This window comes from Chelon labrosus, assembly GCF_963514085.1.
Source record: "Chelon labrosus genome assembly, chromosome: 2".
Taxonomy (NCBI): Eukaryota; Metazoa; Chordata; class Actinopteri; order Mugiliformes; family Mugilidae; genus Chelon; species Chelon labrosus.
This window is the reverse complement of record NC_140338.1, coordinates 1486904-1512304: the sequence shown is the minus strand read 5'-3', so window position 1 is coordinate 1512304 and position 25401 is coordinate 1486904. Positions and strand designations below refer to the sequence as shown.

At 42.6% G+C, this 25401-nt stretch overlaps 1 protein-coding gene across 1 annotated transcript in view; it reads left to right on the top strand.

Annotated features, from left to right (window-relative positions):
* LOC311505383 (slit homolog 1 protein-like) overlaps nt 1-25401 on the top strand; it is a gene marked incomplete at both ends in the record, with an annotated part of 67941 nt that overhangs the window by 11947 nt on the left and 30593 nt on the right. Inside the window, 8 exons of the mRNA XM_084568930.1 lie at nt 3532-3603; nt 4456-4527; nt 4619-4690; nt 23224-23295; nt 23797-23868; nt 24192-24263; nt 24370-24533; nt 24616-24763. Of these exons, the coding sequence (XP_084425056.1) occupies nt 3532-3603; nt 4456-4527; nt 4619-4690; nt 23224-23295; nt 23797-23868; nt 24192-24263; nt 24370-24533; nt 24616-24763 (744 nt within the window). The remainder of the gene's footprint in view (nt 1-3531; nt 3604-4455; nt 4528-4618; nt 4691-23223; nt 23296-23796; nt 23869-24191; nt 24264-24369; nt 24534-24615; nt 24764-25401) is intronic.

Genomic DNA, 25401 nt, shown 5'->3' with positions numbered 1-25401 from the left:
ATATGCAAAGGTAAACTGTTCTAGAATTTGGACGCTGCAGCTGAGAAAGAACAATCTCCCCTGTGCTTTAAATTTGTTCTCGCTCTTAGGGCTGCAAGAACAAGAAAAAAGTTCATTCTGGCCAGATTCTAGGCCCCTCCCACTGCAGCATGGGGAGGGGCCTATGGGGCCTATTCAGTTTATCATGAAGTTTAAATGACCTGGCCAGAACGAACTTTGTTCTTGTTCTCACAGCCTTAGGAGCGAGAACAAACGTATGAAACAAGATTTAGTCCATTTCTAGGAACAACCAGAAGACAACGGTTAGTAGACCTGAGTTAAACTTTAGAATCCGTTTTGGCACAAAAAGAAAAAGAATATTTGTTTCGGTTCAATACGACATTACAGCAGGACAACAACAATTTGTTTAAAAAACCCTGAAAGAACTCTACTGCAGAGGTGCCCACACTTTTCTAGCTTGTAGGCTACTTTCACAATGAACCAAGTCAAAGTGATCTACCTACATATACCCTGCCCTAAGTCATATTAATTGTTGCTGCAGCATTAAAAGCTTTATCCATCATTGTTTTTATTTTTCTAAGACGTTGCTCTGCACCTTTAGAACAAACAGCGCTGTCCAGTGTTGGCAGATATACCATAATTATCGTATTCATAGGATACGATAGTTTGCCATTTGACTGACAATGAATAAGGCAGTTGTTTCATTCAAACGACCGTTCTTTCGTGTTTTGTCTTGAGGTTAGTTCCATGCACATAGACCGTACAATATCTCTTCATTTCCTTTCTGACAACACCGGAGAAAACGGTAGTCTTGAGTTGTTGCTGATGTCGTGCGTGGCTATGGATGTGTGAACTGAGGTCATGTTGTAGTAAAAAGTTAAAGAAGATGAAAGTTTGTCCTGCTCTTCGCTCTGGAGGTGCAATAGATAACGGCAGACTAACATCTAAAACATTTTTCTCCAGTGGCACGCGAGCTACCCGCACCACCGTAGTGATCTTTATCACGGTCGACGTATTGGGCAGCCCTGCTCTACTGGAAGACACACAGACACCGCTAGACGGGTGAATGTGACTAACATGGTTTGGCTTATTCACATCGTGGGTATTTTTTTCCAGGTGTTTTCTTTGCGTTTCAATGAGTCAACCGTTCACACACCCAAACCACAGCGTCCACTCTGTGTCTCCGTCTTTCTCTTGTCTACGGCGCAGGACAAGGTCAGACTCTGCTCCACCCTTTACAGTAGCTCAGGGAACATGACACTCCTCACAAACACACACTTATGCACACACAGGTACGTGCACACGGCTCGTTTTACTTCTCCTTCCACAAAGCCTCGTGGGAAGAGTGACATCATCCCTTCTCTTTCTTCCCCCGGCTGTCAATCAAGGCAGACAATGAGGTCATAGGGTTAAACCCGTCCCGCCAGAAGCTGCCTCTACAACTCTGTTGAAAAGAGTGCCTTGGCGAGGTATCAGGTAACACACACTGGTCTACACCTAAAGTGTGTGCACAAAATAGAGTCATTTCCCTGAATGCTCTACCTCAGTGAAAGCAGAGTAATCCTTTAAGGCCAGCGCTTAAAGACAGAGTCAAGGAGGAAGCAGCCGGTTCATCTTGCATCTGAACAAACAAATATATAAAAAAAAGAAGTGTTGCTTTGATTTCCTCGTAGCTTCGTGCTAACTGATTTATAGTTTTTGAGAAAAATAAAAGCTTGTCCTCAAAGTGAACTCCTACTGATAAGAATCTGTCACTGTGAACCGAGTGAAAACAACTTCAAAGATCAGAAACTGTACTGAGGGTGGGTTTTTATATGATCAAAAGGTGTCTCTGAGGGAAAGATAGAGTTGGTTTTGGAAATAAAAATAAGAAGAACGTTGAGAGAAATGTAATCGTACGGTTGAATTCAGATTCAGAGAACTTTATTTATCCCAGCGGGGCGATTCATTTGCAGCTTGCATGCATCCCATACAGTCAGTCAATCAATAGACAAACAAACCAAGGAAACAATAAGTGCATGTGCGCAAAATCACAAACTCGGTGCTCATTAAGATCAATACAATAAGTTGTAGAAAACCAATAAATAAATAAATCCCATGGATAAACCAATCAATCAATAAATAGATAAAACCTTAAAAGTTCATCTAATATGATTGGGGTCTGTGTTTAAAGGCTTAACAGCAGAAGGACTTTACCTAATCATTTGTCGTACTAATGGGCACATTATAGCGACGACCGGAAGGCAGCAATAAAAACTCGGTTGACAAAATGTGATCTGGTTGGCTGAGCTATTGATCTTGCTCTCTGAACGACTCGTTCGTCCCAGATCGTGTCCAGATTCTCCTGCTTAATGTCAGTAAACATCCATATGACCTTTGTGACACTAACCCACTTAACATAGTACCTCTTCATCGCTGGTTCATCTCTAGCCAGAGACACATACGTCACTCCTCTCAGGATTAAAGTGCTTGTTGGATGTTTGAACCGTGAAACTACATCCGTCTACAAATCAAGTATCAACATTGAAACAGGGAGCTCACTGTACATCCAACTACTTATTTAACTTTCCAAAAACTACTTTGCACCGTTTGTGTCCATATCATGCAGTAGCTCCGTCTTATGGAGCTTTTTTACGTCCTACAGTACGGCGGTTAGCTGGAGGCAAAACTGTTATGAAAATGTCATCTTTCTGTGTTCTAGGGAGCCAGAATCAGAGGAGAACAGTTAATAGCTCAGGAGTTTTTATTGCTGCCTTCCGGTCGGCGCTATAATGTGCCCATCAGTACGACAAATCATTACGTCTTTGATTCCTTCTGCAATTAAGCTTTTAAACACAGACCCCTCTCATTTTAGATGAACTTGTGTATGGGATGCATGTGGAAAAGCTGCAAATGAATCACCCTGATGGGATAAATAAAGTTCTCTTTGAATCTGAATCAGAACTGGAAATTCATCACACACCAGCTGCCACTCTGAGTCAAAAAGATCGTAGAATAAAATGGGAGGATTGGACCGAGGCGATCACCACTAAAACACTTTATCATGTTTACTAACACAAGAGGAGACTATTGGATGCACAACTCTCTAATGCCTCCCAAGAGAAACTACAAATGTCTGCACTACAGAGCAGTCACAGAGACGACCAGGTTGTCAGCTTGCCTTCGACTGTGGCCACTTGGAATTAAATATTTTCGTCTTTTGAAACCTCATCACATGAACTGGTTCACATAACTGGGCCTTACCACCTTTCTCTGTATCTGTCTGTTGCTATTGTCCGGTAGAGCTGAAAATAAAGTAAACATCTGACATGTTGAGTTAGTAGCTGGTCATTAGCATAATTTAAAGAGAGAGAAGTCATAGGAAAGCTACACAAGGCAGTGATATTAGGTAAATGACAAGGTACGATGAGCAAATGCGAACTTTGATGGTTAAAAAACAGTGTTTGGGATTAGTTTTTCTTTTGTTCTTAAATATATTCTAGCCACACCTCCCTTCCTATTCTCTAATCTGCTGTTCTGTTTGTTTTCCAGAGACCTGAATGGGAACAACCTGACCGTCATCAGCAAGACAGACTTCTCTGGTCTCAAACACCTCAGAGTCCTGTGAGTCAAAGTCCTATTTATTATTATTATAGCTACGTGCATGTTACAGATTACAGTAGTTCTACGTACAGGTTTGGACGTTTTTATTTCATATTAAGAGTAAACCAAAGCAACAACACTACATGTACATTTCTAAGAAGACACGTCTTCACTGTTGACAGGGAGTCTTAGTCTGGTTTTAGTCTCTAGGCTGGAATGTGGGAATCATAACTGTGATGCCGCAGGAAGCCCGAGGGCACAGACCGATGCTTTAACTCAGCGGCGATACATGAGCCACCCAAAGGTGCTCGCTCGGTGTCGGTGTCAGTCAGATTTACAACCAGGAGGGGGTTTTATTAGCGACCTTTCGACCTGGAAACACAGTGCCCTCTGGGTGAGGCTGGACCGAGGTTTGGGACCGAGTCTGAGAGTCAGTGATGGACGCGAGGCGTTTAAAAGGATGACATGCTGGGAACTAATGACATCTCCGGAGGCCTGCTCGAAACAGATTAGCAGCCCGCTGGGAGCCCGGGGCTCTGCGCTGTCAGGAGGGCACCGAGTGTTACACCAGTGGTACATGAGGCGGAGGACTGTGGAGTGTATGCTTCAAATATGCACATCTCCACAGAGACTGTTGGAGAAAGAATGTGCGTGGAGGCGTGGAGGCGTCTTTAATTAGCTTAATGAATGGGTGGGAGATTTTATTTTTTTGTAATAATTCATGCAGTTTTCTGATAATACCAACATAAATGAATGAAACGCTCCAGTTTTATTTTATCCACCCCCAAAATAAAAAAAATGAACTAATATTACTATTATTACGTTTTCAATGATTTGTTTAAATAACTGAATACGTTCTCTTCCCTCTGACAGTCATCTGATGGACAACCAGATCAGTAACGTTGAGAGAGGAGCCTTTGATGAGATGAAGGAGCTGGAGAGACTGTAAGATCACATTATAAACACATAAGACTAAAACATTACAAGATTTTAATTCATTAATGATTTATATATATATATTTTTTCATCCGTACAGTCGCCTCAACAAGAACCGTCTGAGCCAGATTCCAGAGCTGCTCTTTCAGAAGAACGAAGGCTTGTCTCGACTGTGAGTACAAGAGCTCTGGATGTGTTCTCTCCTTTATGACGTTACATCTTCTGCTTTAAGTCAAACATCTGAATCTTGTTCTCATTACCACCTCTGGTCTCTGAGCCTGCACCAGTGTTGCCAGATCAACCAGAATGATTGCTAAGAATTAATGAACAATTAATGAATAATGCTAAAAATACCATAAGGCAAGGTCATCTGATCATGCAGTAACTCCTCATCTGTGCTTACAATAATATTTATTGGCCAATTTATCCCTGAATTCAACCGTTGCGAAGACATCTGGTTCAGACTTTGCTCCGTACCAAGGTTCAGTCGTTTTCATTCCACAAAGTCGACTCCCCCTTTTAGAATTAGAATTAGAATTAGAATTAAGTGTCTATCGGCCAAGTATACTTGTGTATACAAGGAATTTGGTCTCTGCAACCGTGAATTAGTGAATTAGTGAACACACAAAGCACACAGTGAGGTGAAGCACACACTAACCCGGAGCAGTGAGCTACCATGCTACATGCGGCGCTCGGGGAGCAGTGAGGGGTTAGGTGCCTTGCTCAAGGGCACTTCAGCCACTTTCTACCGGTCGGGGGTTGGAACCGGCAACCCTCCGGTCACAAGCCCAAAGCGCTAACCAGTAGGCCACGGCTGCCCCCTTTCCACACGTCATACATCGTTTAATCATGTCAGCATTTTTATTTTATTTGTTACTAATGTAGCCAGATTTATAGGCGTGTCAGTTCATCTCAGTAAGTTTTTAAAATAAACTCATGCATTTATTTGTTCCCGTGGTTCACTCTCTTACGAGATTCAAACACAGCACAGTGTAAAAACGTGTTTCTCATCTTCTTTTAGCAGCAGCCTGTGAATGAATACTAAACACAAGCTGTTGAGACGTGGCTTTCTATGGACTAATGTATGTAAGATTAAATAAAGTCTTAGCGAATCCAACTGTGTCAGCTAGCTCCAATAAAGTGAAGCTAGTTCACGTTTCCATGGTCTAAAAATCAAAGGCATAAAACATGGGATTTTAAACGGTGGCACTAACGTTGGTTTGAGTCCCGTATGTTGTCTGTGCTGTTTTCTCCATCAGGTTAAACTGAATACAGAGCAGGTGACGGATGCATGTGTTGGGTTTGGAGGGAGAGATGCTTTCGGGAGCAATAGGAGAAACAACGCAAGCACAATGTTGTTTGAAACGTGCAGAAATATTTCCAATAGAGCTCCGGGCATCACGTGACTTTCTTTGTTTGTTGACACCTCCATATTGGCAGGAAAACTCTGAGTTAAACTGAACGGAGCCAGCTCTGATTTCAGGCCGTCAGAGTTTACTGAGCACTTTGAACAGATAGAAACTGACCAGTACAAAATAAAACTCTACAGATTATATATTTTATTGAGATTAGTGATTTTATTGAGCATTGAAACAGCCGGCATGGACAATGTTCCTGACCTGCAGTATCCAGATATATAGAACTACCTCATTAACTTTCCTTGGTCCTACTCCAGAGAGTCACTGAAAGCAAACAATGAAGAATGTTTCTGAGGAGGTTCATGACAGTAACACAACTACAACAACAAGTGATCACTACACAAGACAAACCCGTTTCTTGAGGGATCCCACCACTCCGTTTTCTCCTTCCTGCTTCTTGAGTGTTTTATTGCAGTAATCCACATCTGACGTCTTGAGGGATCTCTGGGAATCCTAGAAAACCATTTCACCTTTGCTTGTCCCAGACTATTCTGGCATCCTGGGACACAACAGCTGTCGACCATTTTTGGATGAAACTGCTGCAAGGACAAGTTAGTTAGTTGCTGCAGTTGTCAACAGAGTAGTAACAACCAATATGGTGGTGTTGTGATTGCTGGTGCAGGGTGACGTCAGATACTGGAGCTCTGTTTGTTGTGACCCCATATTTGCACAATAACTAGTGCAAATATCCAGAGAGTGAAAACAATGAAAATAGTAATTTTCCCCCAAAATATACTCATTTTGAAAGGACACTGCAACATCTTCCATCCACCAGCGTGACCTGCTCAGCCCAGTACCAACGTTAACTCTCTGACTTTATCCCATCATACACTTGGACTCCATACTGGCCAATGTAAAGCTGTGCTAATTCACGTATACATGTCATTCTAGGGCTGTAGTGAACAACCATCACATATAGTAGTGAAACAGAGACATTTATCTCTGCTTCAGGCTATGTGCTCGCTGGCTTTCTGAACAAAAAAAAAGAAAAGAAATTGACCTATTTTTCTCAAACCCTGCAAATGGTCTCCCTTTGGACGGCACAAGCGCCACAAATCGTTTAAAGGGTCCCGCGGGAGCAGTAGGAAGGAGCCGAGCTTTAATTTGACATCTGAGCACACACACACACACACAAAGAGCGCCTTTTCTTTCTTTTTTTTTTGTTTAATAACTGAAAGCTTGGACACAGTTGGTTACTATGCAGCAGCTAAATGTGCCACAGACACTCCTTAGAAGAGAAGCCTTTGTTATAGATGTGTGTTTATGTTGTGTGTGTGGGACGGGGAAGGTATCGGAGACTGCCTGGAAACGCCTGCAAACACAAACACTGCAGCAGCAGCAGCAGCAGCAGCTGAGAGAGAGAAGGCGAACGTCGCTGAGATCTCTCCAATTAAGTCTTTGCAGTGACTGATGCAGTTGTGACAGTGATGTGTGTTACCTGCAGCAACAAAGAGACGCTCTTACTTGTCCTCTGAGCGCAGGGAGAAGAGAGGTGAAGTGGATAACAGCCATGAAAACACCAGTAATTAGAGGAAAAAAGAAGGTGGAGACGAACAGGTGGACGTGTCTGTTTCTCTGTGTGAAAGAGAGACAGAGAGGGAGGGAGGTAGAGAGAGAGAGAGAGTAGTGGAGTGATGGATTGTGAAGGAAAGTGTGCGTCTTTGTTTGTGGATGCGTGTGTCCGTCCTGATTATTTGCTGTTTGCTGCTTTGGCAATTTCACACTCTGGCTCCCATCAGGGGACGCCGAGATGGACTTGGCTTGTTCAATCAATCAGCACACACACACACACACACACACACACACACACACACACACACACACACAAAGTGACACACTCACAGTGCAGAGCCATTAGCGCTTCCTCCTGCAGGAGTTATTTCTTTTCCTCCTGCTGTGTTGATGGACTCTATAAAGGCTGATGTCCCTGGGAAACACACAAACACACACACACAAACACACACACACAAATATATTTGTCTGCTGCTTTTTGTTTTGTGTGCATTTTTATCTTTTTGACAAAATTACCTCCATACTCCAGCGTAGCTTCCTCCACATTCCAAAGCTTAATATTATTAACACATGAGAAATCAGATTTAAAAAATAAAAATCACATCAGTGGCATTTTTTTCGCCTTTCGAATTTATTTTCAGTGTAAACCCTTTTTCACAGGCCGACGACAAAACAGCCGCAAAAGTAAATTTCTTCAATGAAAATTGCAGCAGCAGCAGTTGGAGAAGTTTCGTTACGTTCATGAACCGATAATCTGCCTCCCATCAGTCTTGAAATCTCCTTTTTTCCATCTTTCGTTTGGTCATTTTTTGTGAGGGATGGACTAAATTTACTCAAGGTGACTGGTAGCATGAGGTTGCTAATAAATGTCAACAGAAAGTACTTGTGGGTCTTGATTGATGCGGCAACGAACTAGCAAACCATTCTGGGATCTGCATGCGATATAATAGACATTTGAAATATAATTACAACTTGGGCCAGATTTGACATACACAGCCTGGATTTAACTAATCAAACAGGTAGGAGCCTCCTATTGGATAATTACTGCATGGGTGATTATCTTTCAGCTGACAACAAGTTATTTAAGCCCAACTGATGCGATGAGTAGCTTCTCATTTCTTCAACAACCACGTCTAAAGACACATCCTGTGGTCGTGGAGAAGATGTTAGTCTGTTTGAGAAGGGTCAAATCATTGGCATGCATCAAGCAGAGAAAACATCTAAGGAGATTGTAGAAACTACTAAAACTGGGTTAAGAACTGTCCAAGGCATTATTAAAAACTGGAAGGATAGTGGAGAAGCATCAGGGTAAGAAGAGAGGCAGATGAAGTGATGCACCCATCATGCCTAGTGTCTACTGTACAAGCCTGTGGGGGCAGTGCTATGATCTGGGGTTGCTGCAGTTGCTCAGGTCTAGGTTCAGCAACATTATGAGGTCAGCTGACTACCTGAATATACTGAATGACCAGGTTATTCCATCAATGGATCATATTCCAAGATGACAATGTCAGGATTCATGGGGCTCAGATTGTGAAAGAGTGGTTCAGGGAGCATGAGACATCATGTTCACACATGGATTGGCCACCACAGAGTCCAGACCTGAACCCCATTGAGAATCTTTGGGATGTGCTGGAGAAGGCTTTGTGCAGTGGTCAGACTCTCCCATCATCAATACAAGATCTTGGTGAAAAATGAATGCAACACTGGATGGAAATAAATCTGGAGACATTGGAGAAGATTATAGAAACAATGATACAGAGAATGAGCTGGAATCAAAGATAAAGGAGGTCCAACCAGATATTAGAGGGGGGACCTTTGTTTTGGGCAGACAGAGCAAGTGGGGGTAAGGTGCTTGCTCAAAGTTCCTTCTGACCTAAGCTGCACCTCTACTAACCACTACACCACAGCTCCCCATAAAGAAACATTACTCCCCGTCGGGGAATCAAACCCCGGTCTTCCGCGTGACAGGCGGAGATACTGTCCACTATACTAACGAGGAAGTGATGAAAAAACTGTCTTGGCCTCAGAAGCTCCAACTTCATGGGCAGCAGTGTATTTGTGTAGCTTCTATGTTTAGTCAGAAAACTTTTAGGATGAATACAATCTGGATGGATACGATAAGAGGACATGAATGTATTATATTAGACATACTGACCATTTAAAACTCAAAATAAAGAAATGAGACACACTTTAACAAGCAGAGAAATCTGAGTCTGAATGGAAGAAAAAGGACCTAAAAGGACCAAAGTGTCCAGGACAGAGTCACTCTACTTGGGTTCATGTGAAGCTCATTAGAGCTCAGACATGTGTTACCTGATCCGGCTCAGAACCAAGTGGAAAAAAAACCTCTGATTAAAACAAATTGACCCTCCTCTTCCCTTTCATCATCCAGTCCACCTCGGGCCTTGTAGGCGTCTTTAGTAGAAGCGGTCACGTTCAGCATTAATCACGTTATAAAAAGCAAGCGGTCCAGTGAAGCTTCATTTGTGTTTCTAAATGACTGCAGGGAGATTTGGATTTCACTTCTCGATGCCCCTCGATCTCCCCCTCCTTCATTAATGCCTCTCATTTCTCTCGCTCCCTCTCCGGTCCTTTGTTGGCCCTGCGTGGACGTTGGCGGCGTTCACTCCACGCCCAGTAACATTCTTTTGTGCGTCCTGATGATACCCAGAGGCTGCCTGAATGTGTGCGTTCGTGTACCGAGGTGCCCCTTCCCAGCTCCTCCCTTTAGCCACAGGGGAGCCAAAGAATCATGGGAGTGTGGCTAGATGCTTCACACACAAACACACACCTTGACCTGGAGATGAACTGAGTGGTTAGCCAGTCGATACGGATACGTGGATGTATGAAGGGATCTGGATTTAGAGCCACCACTCAGCCTTTCGGACAATATCGACTTTTAGTTGCAGGAATTCAGATTTTTAAAGTCGACTGTAGTCGCTGGTGACGTCACTGATAAAATACTTGACCTGAATTCATCTGCTGAGAACAGACAGCTCATGTGCTACATACTGTGAGCTGCAGATATGTATAGCCTTTATAAAAACAGGCAGCACCTCAGCACCATCAGTAGCATTTAATAGTACTCCACAGCATGTTGTTAGATGGGATAGTGTAGCAGCTAAAGGTCTAATAACTTTATCAAATATTAAAAAAGAGACGTTTCATATTTGTAAAACATCCCTGTTGCCTATTAGATGAGCAACAATATAGGTAGATGAGATTCAATATGAGCAACGGTTTCTTGGTCAAGGTTTTCAGTTGGGTTTCTCAAATGTTTCTATATCATTTTATATATATATATATATATATATATATATATATATATATATAAATGTGGTCTACTGCCCATTGATTCTGCAAACAAATGTCCAATATACACCGATCAGCCACAACATTATGACCAGGAGAAGTCAATAACATTTAAACCATCTTGTGACAGTTCAGTGTTCTGCTGGGAAACTTCTGGACCTGGCATTCATTGGTGTGGATGTTACTTAGACATGTAGCACCCACCTAGACCAGACCAGGCACCCCCACCCCATAGCAATGACACTCCTTGATGGCAGCAGCCATCCCCAGCAGGATGCAGCCTGACACAGACACACACACAAAAACACTTTAGGAACAATCAGACACCACAGGACACCCTCAGAAGGCCCATGTCCATTCTCTGATGAGTCACCACAAGTGAAACAATATCAGTAAGTCATAATGTTATGGCTGATCGGCGTACAATCAAATTACAGTGTACATGTGACGTGAAGAAGCATAGAGATACAACACAGACAGTTAAATCTGAGATAACTGTCCGTGCAGCTGAAAGCAAAGAGTCAAAATAGAAACGTACTCGACAGTGAAACAGGCGTGTGTCTGATTTAATTAGTGTCTTTTTGTGCGTGTCCTTGCGGTTAACTTTCCCGTCAGACACTTCATGAGTTCCTCTCATTAGGCAGGATGGCAGAGCTGTCCTCATTAGAGCAGATGATTGGCATCTGAGTGCAGCTAATTAACGGTGTGAAGCTAACAGAGGTGGTGATGGCAGCTGCCGGGCCGCGGTTGTTTAGAGGCTAACCGGAGTGTGACCTCGCCATTTACCCGACTAATTTACTAGGAGACAGGAAGGACACGCTGGAGGAATATATCTGTACGCGTGCCGTAATTGCCCGTATTTGCATTTGTCCGCTATAATTGTCTCGTTATTAGATTTGTTCACGCACTAATTACACAGATTTGCATCCGTCAAAGAGAATGTGATGTATTTCTGTGCATGACTGGCTGACATAATTATTTGTAGCAGCATTAAAGACACAATAACAAGAAAGATTAAAAAATAAGATAAAATTTGACTAATTAGTTTAGTGTAAATTTGTATTATCATCTTGCATTCTGCAGTTTTTCTGTTATAATCCTTTACGTCCCGTATTTGTTATTTTTTCTTTCCCGTGTGTCGGTGTGCATCTTTGGGTTAAATGAATCGTAAATGCTTCAAACGCTGAAGCACAAAAAAAAGCAGTCCTCACTTATAACCACATTGTAGTTGTATATTTATTTGTGTATTTTAATGATTTGCATCTTCAGAAGGGATCTGTGTGGCTTGGTTGGCTGCTGACAGTAACACAAGTTCAGATTATCTCCTGCAAAGAAGTTTCCTTTTTTTATATCAGCTGTACTCTGACTACAGGTGATGTACTGGAAAACGCTGATGCTAGTCTGGTAACCAGTGAGCTCTTAAACGCTTTGTGCACTTTGTCTTTTCAGTGCAACTTAACACAAAGTACCAGGAAATGCCATGCACAGTGCAATCATAGCAGCACTGTAATAACAGTGTCTATGATGGAGAGGCTGGAGGTGTAAGGGATGTAGCAGCTTGAGAGTAGTAGTTGTTTTTCAGTCTGTTTTTCAGTTCTGGATTTTATAAGATCTGTGAACAGTCTATATCCAGGGTGGATGCGGTCCCTGGAAATGTGACTGGCTTTCTTCTGGAGTCGTCCCGTGAACATGTCTCTGAGGAGGGGTAGAGGTGAGCCAGTGGTCCGCTCTGCTGCCCTCACCACTCTCTGCAGGTCCTTCCCGTTCTCCTCTGTACAGCTGCTGAACCATACAGCGCAGCAGTAGGTCAGGATGTTTTCTTAAAGAGGAAGTACAGTCTTTGGTGGGCCCTGTCACCTGGTGAGAGATGTGTGTAGTCCAGGTGAGGTCAGTAGAGATGTGAACACAAAGGAACCTGGAGCTATCCACCGTCTTGTACCTCCTCTCTCTGTTGGGTGTGTTTAACTTTCCTATGAAGCCAATGTTTAATAGCACTAAAGAGCTAACTGAATGCTGCTAGTCTAGTCTTAGCTATGGGGGAGAGAGCATAGACTGTATATAAACATGGACACCACGTCTCCTCTTCCTCTCATTGGTCAAACTGACTCTATGTTCCCGGGGATACGGGCGGCGCCATCTTGTGAGTTTGGATCCAGAGTCTGATCAGTACGGTCTGAGGGCGGAGCCACGTGGAGCCGTGATATTGATGCCCCGCCCACACTTCCTCCAGACTCACTCATGTTTTAGTTTAATTAATACTACGCTCTGCTCTACCTCCACCAGTTACAAGGACATGATGGATTATACACTGGACTTATTTTTTATTTAATTTTTTTAACAATTCTCAACTAAAACGAAACTCATCCAAAGAAAAGACACTTGAACATTCATCAGCATTATATTAATGACCTAAAATGACTGAAACCATTCTTGAAAAAAAAAAATTATTTGACGTGTATTTTAGTGTTTTAGTTTGGCCCAAGCCCCGCCCACTGACATGGAGGAGGCGGAGCTTATACTACAGCCAGACACCAGGGGGAGCTCTACTTGCTTCCACCGTCCATCTTTATACAGTCTATGAGAGAGACGTTTCAATAAAATAACCTCCACTAGCATCACATTATTTAGTTTGCTCTTTCTTTGATGGTTAATGGTTAGTCTTGTTGGCTAGCAGAGCAGTGTGTCAGCTCTACTGTCTGAACCAAGTCCAGTTTGTGTGCAGACAGAAGGATTCAGTCAACTAATTATCTTATCTTAAATGTTTGCCTAAAATTGCTTCTGTTCAGAGTGCTGAAACTGAACTATACATTACATCCAATAAACTGCAAAAACAAGCTAAAAGATGCAAATAAACCACCTTCATATCACTTTTATACGTTTAATTCTGTGGTTATATCTAAAACACTGCATAAAGGTTCAACTACAGAGGGGACTTGCATTTAAGGGTCCAGCCAACAGCAGAGACGCCTGTGTGTGTTCAGTCCATTTGCACATGCATGCATTTCTATATTTACGTTACCTGCAGGACTCAGATCTGTCATCACAGAACCCACAGGACCAGGATTTTTCCCAGGATTGTAGTTTTCTTAAAGCCGGGACTGCGGGGCGCGTCCCGCTGTGTGCGGTAACAACTTCAGACGGGATAATAAGATCTGCGGCGTGCACAGACACCATCACTCCCTCTACACAAACCTGCTCCGCTGTTATTCTTCTGCCTCGCTTGTGTGATGTGCGTGTGGTTGTCAGCGGGAGGTCGGGCCGCAAACGCTTCCTTCTTCTGTCATGTCCGTCCAAAGTAAAGGAGATGCACTGAGAGCGGTGGAAAAGCATGATGGGAAGAAACACAAGAGATGGACACAAAAATGACTGAGGCAGCCACATTTAAATGGATCAGGCGTAACATTATGACCACCTTCCTAATATTGTGTAGGACTCATCAGAGAATGGACATGGGCCTTCTGAGGGTGTCCTGTTGTTAGTGGGGGGGCCTTTGAGGGGAGGGGCCTCTGTGGATCATCCCACAGATACTTGATCAGTTTGGGATCTAGTGAATGTGGAGGCCAGGTCAACACCTTGTGCTGTTCTTCATGTTTTTTTTTAGTTGTTCCTAAAGTGTTTTTGTGTGTGTGTCTGTGTCAGGCTGCATCCTGCTGGGGAAGGCTGCTGCCATCAAGGAGTGTCATTGCTATGGGGTGGGGGTGCCTGGTCTGGTCTAGGTGGGTGCTACATGTCTAAGTAACATCCACACCAATGAATGCCAGGTCCAGAAGTTTCCCAGCAGAATATTGAACTGTCACAAGATGGTTGATGTTATTCACTTCTCCTGGTCATAATGTTGTGGCTGATTGGTGTGTTTCAGTGGTTTTCTCGTTTCTTGACCCCCCTCCCCCCCGTTGATGTCATAATGTTGTGGCTGATCGGTGTAAACGCCCTACGTTCCTCTCACTGCGACTCTATACCTCCTTAATTGGCTGCGTTTGTGTTGCCATGGTTACACCTGCTCCCAGCCGTCAGGTCATGAACTTTTCCAGAGTTCAGAGAGTCGGGTCATGTTCATTTATTATTTGTGTTTACGTCTGAGCGTGTGATCGTCTCATCTGTGCTTCATTGTGTGTGTGTGTGTGTGTGTGTGTGTGTGTGTCGTAGCGTGATCTGCTCAGATGGTGTTAAATTAAAGGGGCAGCCTTGTTTCTTCTCCATGTTGTGTGAGGCTAATATTTACCACGTGTGTCTGGTGCGTTTCCTCGTTGTTATTTTTCTCTTTTTCGTTCTGCGTTTTGTCTGTGTGAGTTCTCCGCCTGCAGCTCTGCGGTCGGCACAGAAAAAAAACAGAAAGTAAATGAGAAAAAATGAACATGTGGTGACTTTAGAAGCAGAAACAAAATAAGTTTCTCTGCGTTATTCTCCGTGAATCCTTTTCTCTTTCTCATCTTCTGTCTTTTAACCGTCAAACATTTCTCTTCACATAATCACTTTAAGTTGCTTTCAAGTTCCCAGACTGACGGAGTGAGTCAATTATATATATTCTGTATGTGCACTGTTTCTTTCACTGGAGCGTCACATGACTAATAACGGCCGTGACATTTCATGAAAAGAAAATATTTTTGTGGTTGAGCGTTTCTTTCCACACACATTTCCCCCAGAATGGAGCCTGACAGTTTGGTGTCTTAAGAAATGTTAGTATCACCCTCATAATGTGAAGGAAACCTCCTCTGTGCTTTTGTGCACAAGATTGTAAGTGAATGTGACTTTCGTATAAACACATCTCTGCAGTATTCTGCTAATACTGAAACATTAAAGCTGGAATTTAGAGAAGATTGTTTTGCCTCGTTGTCATTTAAAAGCAGGAATGATGACATCCATTATACAGAACACTATGTTAGTAATGAGTCCATTCATGCACTAACTTTACCTCCATTATTCAAACTGTGCAGGTGATGCAGTAAAGTATATTAACCTTATTAAAATAATGCATGACGGCGTTCACTGAGGGTCTGGTTAAATAAATCTCACAGACGTCTTCAATAGGACTTTAAATCGAATCACTCACCACGAGCACAAGATTTAGAGGAATCAGCAGCCTGAAGACTTTAGACGACAGATCTGAACTTTTATGTAATTTTTCATAACTTTTCCGTAGATATCGATGCTAATACAAGCCCCACCCAACAGAAAAATTCTGCAAATGTGCATTTTGTCTAGTTTTCAACAAAGAGCATACTGTATACACCGATCAGGCGTAACATTATGACCAACTTCCTGATATTGTGCAGGTCTCCCTTGTGGTGACCCATCAGAGAATGGACATGGGCCTTCTGAGGGTGTCCTGTTGTTAGTGGGGGGGGGTCTTTGAGGGGAGGGGCCTCTGTGGATCATCCCACAGATACTTGATCAGTTTGGGATCTAGTGAATTTGGAGGCCAGGTCAACACCTTGTGCTGTTCTTCATGTTTTTTTTTTAGTTGTTCCTAAAGTGTTTTTGTGTGTGTGTCTGTGTCAGGCTGCATCCTGCTGGGGATGGCTGCTGCCATCAAGGAGTGTCATTGCTATGGGGTGGGGGTGCCTGGTCTGGTCTAGGTGGGTGCTACATGTCTAAGTAACATCCACACCAATGAATGCCAGGTCCAGAAGTTTCCCAGCAGAACATTGAACTGTCACAAGATGGTTTAAATGTTATTCACTTCTCCTGTCAGTGGTCATAATGTTGTGGCTGTATTTTAGCCTTTTTTGACAAATGAGAGACAGATATAACATAAACACTAAACAAAACAAACAAAGTGCACTCTGTGACATTATGGCTGAAGGTCTTTGAGAGGTTCCTGTCGTTTCATGGCCGGTTGGGTTTGGTACTGAATAGTTCTTTAACATCAACAACAAAAGTCTTACATTTGGGTTTTTTGAAACATCTAAATTCAGTTTCTTTCTCTGTCTCTCCTGATTTATTTTTTTATTTATTTGTCCCTTGTCCTTCTCGCCCCCCCCCCCCCCCCCCCAATCCTTCAGGATATTCATCACAGTTTAGAGGTTCGGACATATTTTGACAGTTTGCTGAATCCCTCAGTGTTTGTGTCTGGTGTGTGTGTGTTCGCTGCCTCACATTCCCAGTGTATGTGTGTGTGTGTTTGTGAGTGTGTGTTTGTGTGTCGGCTGCAGGTCATTTTAGGTTCATCTTCTCAAACTGTGGTTTCCTGGTCGACCACGTTCGTCTGCAGTCTGATCCCGCTTCGAGCCATTTGTTTATTCGTCTTCGTGCTCCACATCTGTGTTCAACTTTCTTTCCTTTTCTCTCTCCGTCGGGTCTCGCCGTCAGTTTTCCTCTTTTGTCTTTTCCCAGGAGTGTGTTCTTTCGTTGTCTAATCTCATTTCTTAACTCCTCTGTTTGTTTGTCAGTGTCTCATTGACTCGTTTAGGTTTCTACCGTGTGTGTTTCTGTGGGTTCAGCTGAGGAGAGGTCCTGACTTTGACAATAAAATATTAACCGTGTGATTTCCTCCAGCCCGTCTGCTGACCTGTCTGGATGTCTGTGTGTGTGTTCTCAGTAGCATGCAACTGTTTCACCAGATGATCTCTTTTATTCTGATTAGGATTAGAGACAGCGCCACCATGCTGTTAGAAATATCATTAAAACCACATGAAACTATTTGTCTTGATGTTTTCATGTCTTTTTAGTATAAAAGTCTCCTGTTTTCCAGAGGACATTAAAGGAGCGACTCTAATCAACGCCAAACGATTAAGAAAAGTGTCCTACATACACCGATCAGCCACAACATTATGACCACTGACAGGAGAAGTGAATAACATTTCAACCATCTTGTGACAGTTCAGTGTTCTGCTGGGAAACTTCTGGACCTGGCATTCATTGGTGTGGATGTTACTTAGACATGTAGCACCCACCTAGACCAGACCAGGCCCCCCCACCCCATAGCAATGACACTCCTTGATGGCAGCAGCCATCCCCAGCAGGATGCAGCCTGACACAGACACACACACAAAAACACTTTAGGAACAACTAAAAAAAAAACATGAAGAACAGCACAAGGTGTTGACCTGGCCTCCAGATTCACTAGATCCCAAACTGATCAAGTATCTGTGGGATGATCCACAGAGGCCCCTCCCCTCAAAGACCCCCCCACTAAGAACAGGACACCTTCAGAAGGCCCATGTCCATTCTCTGATGAGTCACCACAAGGGAGACCTGCACAATATTAGGAAGGTGGTCATAATGTTATGCCTGATCAGTGTGTAATTCCTAGGGTCTTGAGTTTCAAGGGTGGTGGTACTGGTCCTCAGGCTGGTTGGTTCTTTAATATCCAGAGAAATGTTCTGTAGTCTCCGTCTCACTAAGAATGTACCAATCTGACGTCTTCTCACCTGATACCTCACGTCATGGCAAACGCACACATTTAAAATCTGCCCCTCATGACTTTCTGTTACTAACTTTATTTAATGTGTCAGTCAAGTCCAACTACCATACTGTAAAATTAACCCTTTAACCTGGTGCATCATTAAACATACGTTCTTCATCATGGTTTGTTGCTCTTCCTAGCTTCCTCTTCATGTATATAAGAGTTATTTCCTGGTACGTGTAAGTCCTCACGGAGTGCAAGTCTTTTGACCCAGTCACAGTCGGCCCTCATTACCAGTGGTTCTTTGACTGGTTTGGCGTGTTTGTAGAAAAAATGAGACTCAGAAAAACAAATCCTGGACAAATCTCAATTCATCTTTCCAGCAACATGAAAAATCTCCAAGTCAAAGTAACATTAACATTAGATCACCATCACATGTGCTGCACTAGTCATTTATTTATTTATTGTTTCTATAAATGTTGGCTGTTGTCTGCGTGTTTGTGGTTTGGCTCAGATGTTCTGTTGCTGCGTCTGTTTCTTAATTTAGATAATAACTTTAGTTAATTCATCAGCGTTGGTCATGTTGAGCGTGATAGTCGGTCGCTGCTAGGCTTCTTTTCTTTTTAATCAGAAGAAAGAAGCAAAACAGTCGAATGTGCATGAAGGGAAATACCACCACAGTGTGAGGGCCTCGTTGACTCATGTTTGACCTGAGGACAGAGGAGACGGATGGACGGGGACGTGACGAGTAGACGACGAGCAGGAAAACGGGTGGGAAAGTTTACCTTTCTCACGGAGGGACGGAGGGATGGAGGGATGGAGGGAGGAGGATATTGGAACGACAGGAGAGACGACAGAACAATGAGAGGATGAAGAGGAGCGAGGGGGCACAGACATAGGACGGATCAGAGACTGAATAGAAGAGATGGCTGGAGACAGAGCTAATATTAAGAGACCACGTACTGTCCACACACACACTCACACACACACGTCCAGCTGTGACCAGTCTGTGTTTAAACATCATATCCAGCCTCCTTGTGTCCTGGCAACGGATATCTTGACAACCTGATGGGAAAACATCTTTAATAATGTGTGTGTGTGTGTTTGTGTGTGCTCTTGTACAGCTATCTTTCTGAGGACCAGTTTTTAGTCTTACACAATCAGCGTGAGGACGGTTCTGCAAAGTGAGGACATTTTGTCCAGTCCTCACGTCTTTACCAGGATGTTTGAGGGTAAAGGTTATGGTTAGGATCAGGGGCTAGGGAATGCATTATGCACTGCATCACTGCATCACTGCACTTTATTAACACAGTTACTTTAAAATGTCGTAAATGCATTTTATTTTTCTCAGTTATACATTCATACTTATATTTTTTATCTCGTGTGCTATGCTACTATGTTAATTATTACTGTGTTTACTACTGGCTACAGGTACAAAAATACATTTGACTGTACATTGTACTATGAATAACTGTCTTATCTTATGTCAGTGAAAGTCCTCATAAAGACAGCCATACAAACATTAGTGTGTGTCAGTGTGAACATGAGGGGGGGATGTCTAATGATACAGGTGTGTATGTGCATGGGTTTCAGTGTGACATATTCAGAAGTGCATTTGTCTAAATTCAGTTATTTATTATTCATTAGTTTTTTATTCATGTTGTGTAAATCATCCATCAGTCAGAACCATGGAGATGGCTACAGACTGCAGAGGAAGGAAGTGGGAGGAAATTACTTGTGTTGTAGGCATGTTGTTTTTATTGGATAGAGATAGTGGAAACACACCCTGAAGATAGAGAGATAATTTCTTACATGTAAAATATAACCTCTATATCAGGGATGCAACAATACAGGTTGCTCCCGGTTCAATACGTACGTACCTCAAATGTTTAAATGTTTTGGTCACTGTTATTGATTATTGGCTAAGGCTCATTTAAAGTACTTTCAGACTAGACGCTGTAGCCCATTTCTACTTGTACCTCGTCAGTCCTGGCTCTCTCTGTAACATCTCCACCCAAACACTAGGCGGCGCTGTGTCTTTGTTACCAGTCGGGTTCATTTTTGTTTCTACTTCCTGCTTCACTTTCAACAATGGAGACTGAAACTTCCGCAGAAATTTCGTGAAGTCGAGTCGTATAAATGTTTGTATCTCTGAACCTCCTCAGTTAACCTTTCCACCATGTGTCCCATCTTTGTCAATCCAAAACAATCGATTTAAATATTGCAGAGATGGAGAAGCAGCTGGAAATACTGAAGAGGAAACACACTACTACCAAACGGACCAATCACAGCTCTTGGCTACGGTCCATTAAACTGCAGATTCAAGAGTCAAACGTTTGAATCTGTGTTCTATGAAAAAACTTAGTCTGGTTTATTGGAACAAAGATTTCAAACTTTGAAATCACTGTTAAATAACTTTTTGCTGCCACAATACTTCATGGCTTTCTCTCTGTCGTGTTCAGGAGTGGATATAAAGCTTCACTGGAAGTGAGCAGAGAGAGGCAGACAGACAAAAACAAAGAGTTCGTTTGGTTCACTGACCTTGAGCCGTCTCTGAAACGAAGCAGAAAAACTCTACGTACAACTGGACTCCATCTCTCTCCACCGCTGTCGCTTTCTATTACGTCTGCATCCCTGTCTGCTGCTCTAGATATTTGTGTAGTCTTGACGGTGGCTTTCCTCTCTCTCCCTCCGGCTCTTATCCCGTCCCTGACTTTGCCTTTTTCCACCCGTTTCTATTTGTTTGCTAGTTTCTCAAGATGCCACTCATTTCCTAATCCGTACACTTTTGGGTCTGCTGTCTCAAACACCGAACCGCCGGACTTTGTTTACCCTGTAATTTATGTTCTTGTTTTTCCCCAGTACCACTCTCCATGTCTTGTACCAGCCAACACTTTTTTCACTCTCTATCCGTCATCCCTTCCTCCGTTCGGTCGTCCTGTCACTCTCTATATCCCTCATCGCCTCCTTCACTGGTTCATGTCTGAGACACTGCTCAACTTTATGCTTCAGCTTTGACGATTGACCTTTTTAGTTTGGTTTTTACTAAGTACTTTGACTTGATGATTATTTTTCAGACACTCCTTTGTTTTAGCTTCATAGAAAAAGAACTCTACCAACAAACCTTTGACAGAAACAAAGCTGTAAGCTGACAGAAAGAAAATGAGAACACAGATTGGCTGTAGAGCCGGACCAGCCTGCAAACTGTCTATAGTCTGTGACAAAGAACATAGCTTTATGTCCTAAACTGGCTCAAGTTTGACTGAATGTCAGCATGTTGTATGATATATCCCAACATCTACGTGTTTTGACCATCATGTCCATAGACCTTACTCCTGGTGTGTCAAACATACAGCCCATCAGGATGAATTTGCAGAGTTATTATTACATAGAAGATATTAACTGCAATTTTTTGATAAAATTGGCACCTATTCTTAATTTGTCCACTAAGTGTCAGAGTGTTTTAGTCAGAGTCGTGGATATAACACAACACTGAGACGAAGAACTAAACAGCAGATGGCAGCAATGCATCAAAATGACTCTTATTTTTCTTAAAAAAAGAAATACAGGTTGTTCATAAAATGTTTTGTAAAGGATAGTTCATTAAATGTAAACACTTTCATAATGTTCTTCTTAGGACTAAAACACAGGAAACAATCTGGACTTGTCGTTATTTAGAGGTTAGCCCATATTCTTTTATTTTGCTGGTCTGGCCTTCTTGACATCAAATTGGGCTGTATGTGGCCCCTGAATTAAAATGAGTTTGACACCCCCGCCCTCATCCCTGAAGTCCCTCTGATGGGTCTTAGACCATGACCTGGATGACTGACAACCTTCACAGACATGTATAAGAAAGGTCACCAGCTTCTCACCAAACGGAGTGAAGCTTTATTGCTTTGCTATATAATGTCTGTCAGTCATCCGGGTCATAGTTGTTCAACTTGTGCAGTTTTGGGTCATAACATTATGACCACCTTCCTAATATTGTCCAGGTCTCCCGTGTGGTGACTCATCAGAGAATGGACATGGGCCTTCTGAGGGTGTCTAGGTGGGTGCTACATGTCTAAGTAACATCCACACCAATGAATGCCAGGTCCAGGAGTTTCCCAGCAGAATATTGAACTGTCACAAGATGGTTGATGTTATTCACTTCTCCTGGTCATAATGTTGTGGCTGATTGGTGTGTTTCAGTGGTTTTCTCGTTTCTTGACCCCCCTCCCCCCCGTGGCTCATTCCCTCTAGAAGGAGATTCCAATTAATTTGTCCTGTAGAGTACATTACATTAGGTCTCAGTGGGTGTTTCCTCTGGTTTGACCCTGATGTTAATGGAGTGTGTCCGAGGTCCTCCGGGGCAGCCAGAGATGATGTACATCGTCTCCTGGGATCAGTCTTAGACACACACACACAGACAAACTCACATTTCTATCTTTGAAAGGACTTTCCATTGACATAATGCTTTCCCTGACCCGTTACCCTAACCATAACCTTTGACCTTTAATCCTCAGAAAGTTGTTGAGCCCAGAAAAGTGATCTTAATAAAATAAATATATGACAGAAACTATGGAGCCTTTCTTATGGTTGAATAATCTTTAACAACAGAGTTATTAAAAAAAAAAGCATCATAGAATAATCTAATTACATTAAAAAACATATTTCACAAAATTAAAATTTCAATTAAAATTAAATTATATATTTCATAAAATCAAATTTATTTTTATTTATTTTATATTTATAAATTATATATCTTCATGAATTGTATAGTTATAAATATATTTTAATTTATATTTTCATAAATTATATATTTTGTGAAATAATAATGTTAAATTAGTATTTTTTTTAATAAAATTTAAATTATTTCTAAATTTTATTATTTTCTAAAAATATATTTAATTAAAAGTATATTTCTTTTAAAAAAAACACCATTTGTTTTCTGCGCTGACAGTGACAGCTTTGCTTTTCAGAGCTGTTTTCTGTATTTTCTAACGTCTGAACCTCCATGAGACAGACTGGAATGACTAAACTTGTGCGACCAACACATTTGTGAGGACTGATGTGTGTTAATGTTAAACTGTTGAATGTGGAATCATTTCTTTGTCTATTTCTTTCTTTGTTTTTCAGAGACCTAAGTGAAAATGCCATCCAGGCCATTCCTAGGAGAGCTTTCAGAGGAGCCACAGACCTCAAAAACCTGTGAGTCACAGAAGAAGAGTATGAAATAGAAAGTATGAAAGTAGAGGATAAAAAAAGATTGAAGGGTGGTGATAATGATACGGTCTGCAGAAAGAAAAAGTCCAACTTTCAAATTGTGCTTTGGGTCAAATTCGACCCGTCTCAAATGTTTCTATATGATATAATTTGATATAAATGTGGTGTACTACTCATGGTTTCTGCAAAGAAGTGGCCAATATACACTCATCAGCCACAACATTATGACCACTGACAGGAGAAGTGAATAACATCGACACACAAACACAAAAACACTTTAGAAACAACTAAAAAAAAAAAAACATGAAGAACAGCACAAGGTGTTGACCTGGCCTCCCAAACTGATCAAGTATCTGTGGCAAAAAAACCCTGGAGGACGACAGTTGCGTGGTCCACAGGGAGACAATATGAGGGTTAAATGTTAATGCCATGGTCATATGAAGGTAGAATGAAATCTATCTGGTCTTCTGTTCTTCTAACCTCCAGTCAGCTGGATAAAAACCACATCCGCTGTATTGAGGAGGGGGCGTTTAGAGCTCTGCGATCTCTGGAAGTACTGTGAGTATTCAGAACTTTAAACTTCTCAGACTGTTTTGCATCTTTCCAGAAATGAATACAGTCACTACAGTTCTTTTGAAATCTTGTTTCTGTTCCTTTCTCTTCTTCTTTCCTTCTTCCACTTGCCTGTTTTGACTTTCTCTCATTTTTATTCCCATCAATTATTTTCTGTCTCATCCTTTTATCCCCCTCCCATCTCTCCCTAAACTCACCCGTCCCCCTTGTAACTCCATCCTTCTCTGTTCCTTGGTTTGTGCCGTCTTCCTCTGTAATTATTATCCTCTACCTCCTCCTCTATCCATCTTATTTGTTTTCTCTCTCAGCACGCTGAACAACAACAACATCACTAGTATTCCAGTTTCCAGTTTCAACCACATGCCAAAGCTCCGCACCTTGTAAGTGCCTCCCCACGTTTCAGTGCATTGTTGAAATGCCAGTAGCACAGTCAGATTAGTAACTATCTCCGTGTCCCTGCCTCGTCCTCCTCCGTCCTCCTCTCAGCCGTCTCCACTCTAACTCTTTGCGTTGTGACTGTCACCTGGCCTGGTTGTCTCCATGGCTGCGCCAGCGGCCGGTGTTGGGCCTCTACACCCAGTGTAGCTCTCCTCCCCCTCTGAGAGGCCTCAACCTCGCCGAGCTGCGCAAGAGCGACTTCGCCTGCTCAGGTAGAACCCTCAGCACGACGCACCGTGCTCCAAACGTGCACGATGTGGCTGAACTTGAAACGGTTTTCTTTTTTTCTTTTAGGCCACGGCGACAGCGCCTTCGTTCAGCCGTGCAGTTTGGCATCCGGGTCCTGTCCTCCGATGTGTTCCTGCAGCAACAACATTGTGGACTGCCGAGGGAGGGGCCTCACTGCCATCCCCGCCCACCTCCCAGAGGCCATGACTGAGATGTGAGTAATGCACGGTTCATACGTCTGCGTCAGTTTGCAGACTCTAACACCGTAGCCTGGCGTGAACCTCCCCAGAAATGTAACTACGCGTCACAGCGACGCAGACCAAGAGCTGTGATTGGTCCTCTTGGTGGTAGTGTGTTTCCTCTTTAGTATTTCCGGCTGCTTCTCCATCTCTGCAGTTTTCAAATTGATTGTTTTGGATCAGTAAAGATGGAACACATCAAGGAAAGGTTCATTTCAATTTAATTCAATTCAGTTTTATTTATATAGCGTCAATAACAGAAGCAGAGAAGCAGAAGGAGACATGGCTAACCGCTAAAGTTCACAGACCAAAGTTGAGTAAGTGAGAGGTTATGTGAGGTCCAAACGGAGCTATGAAGGACAAGTGGTTGAGTAGAAGATATGTAAGAATCCCCGCTATACACAGAACGTTTTTGTAATTTGAAAGAAGCCGAAACACTCTGCGAACAGCAACACTGCACGGTGCAGAAGCAGGAAGTGACGCAATACGCTTACTCACGTGGCGGACGTCCAGACGTCCCAGCAGAACATACAACTGAGAAGGTTCAGAGATACAAACATCAGTACGACTCGTCTTTGGTGAAATTTCGGCCAAAGTTTCAGTCGCCGTTGTT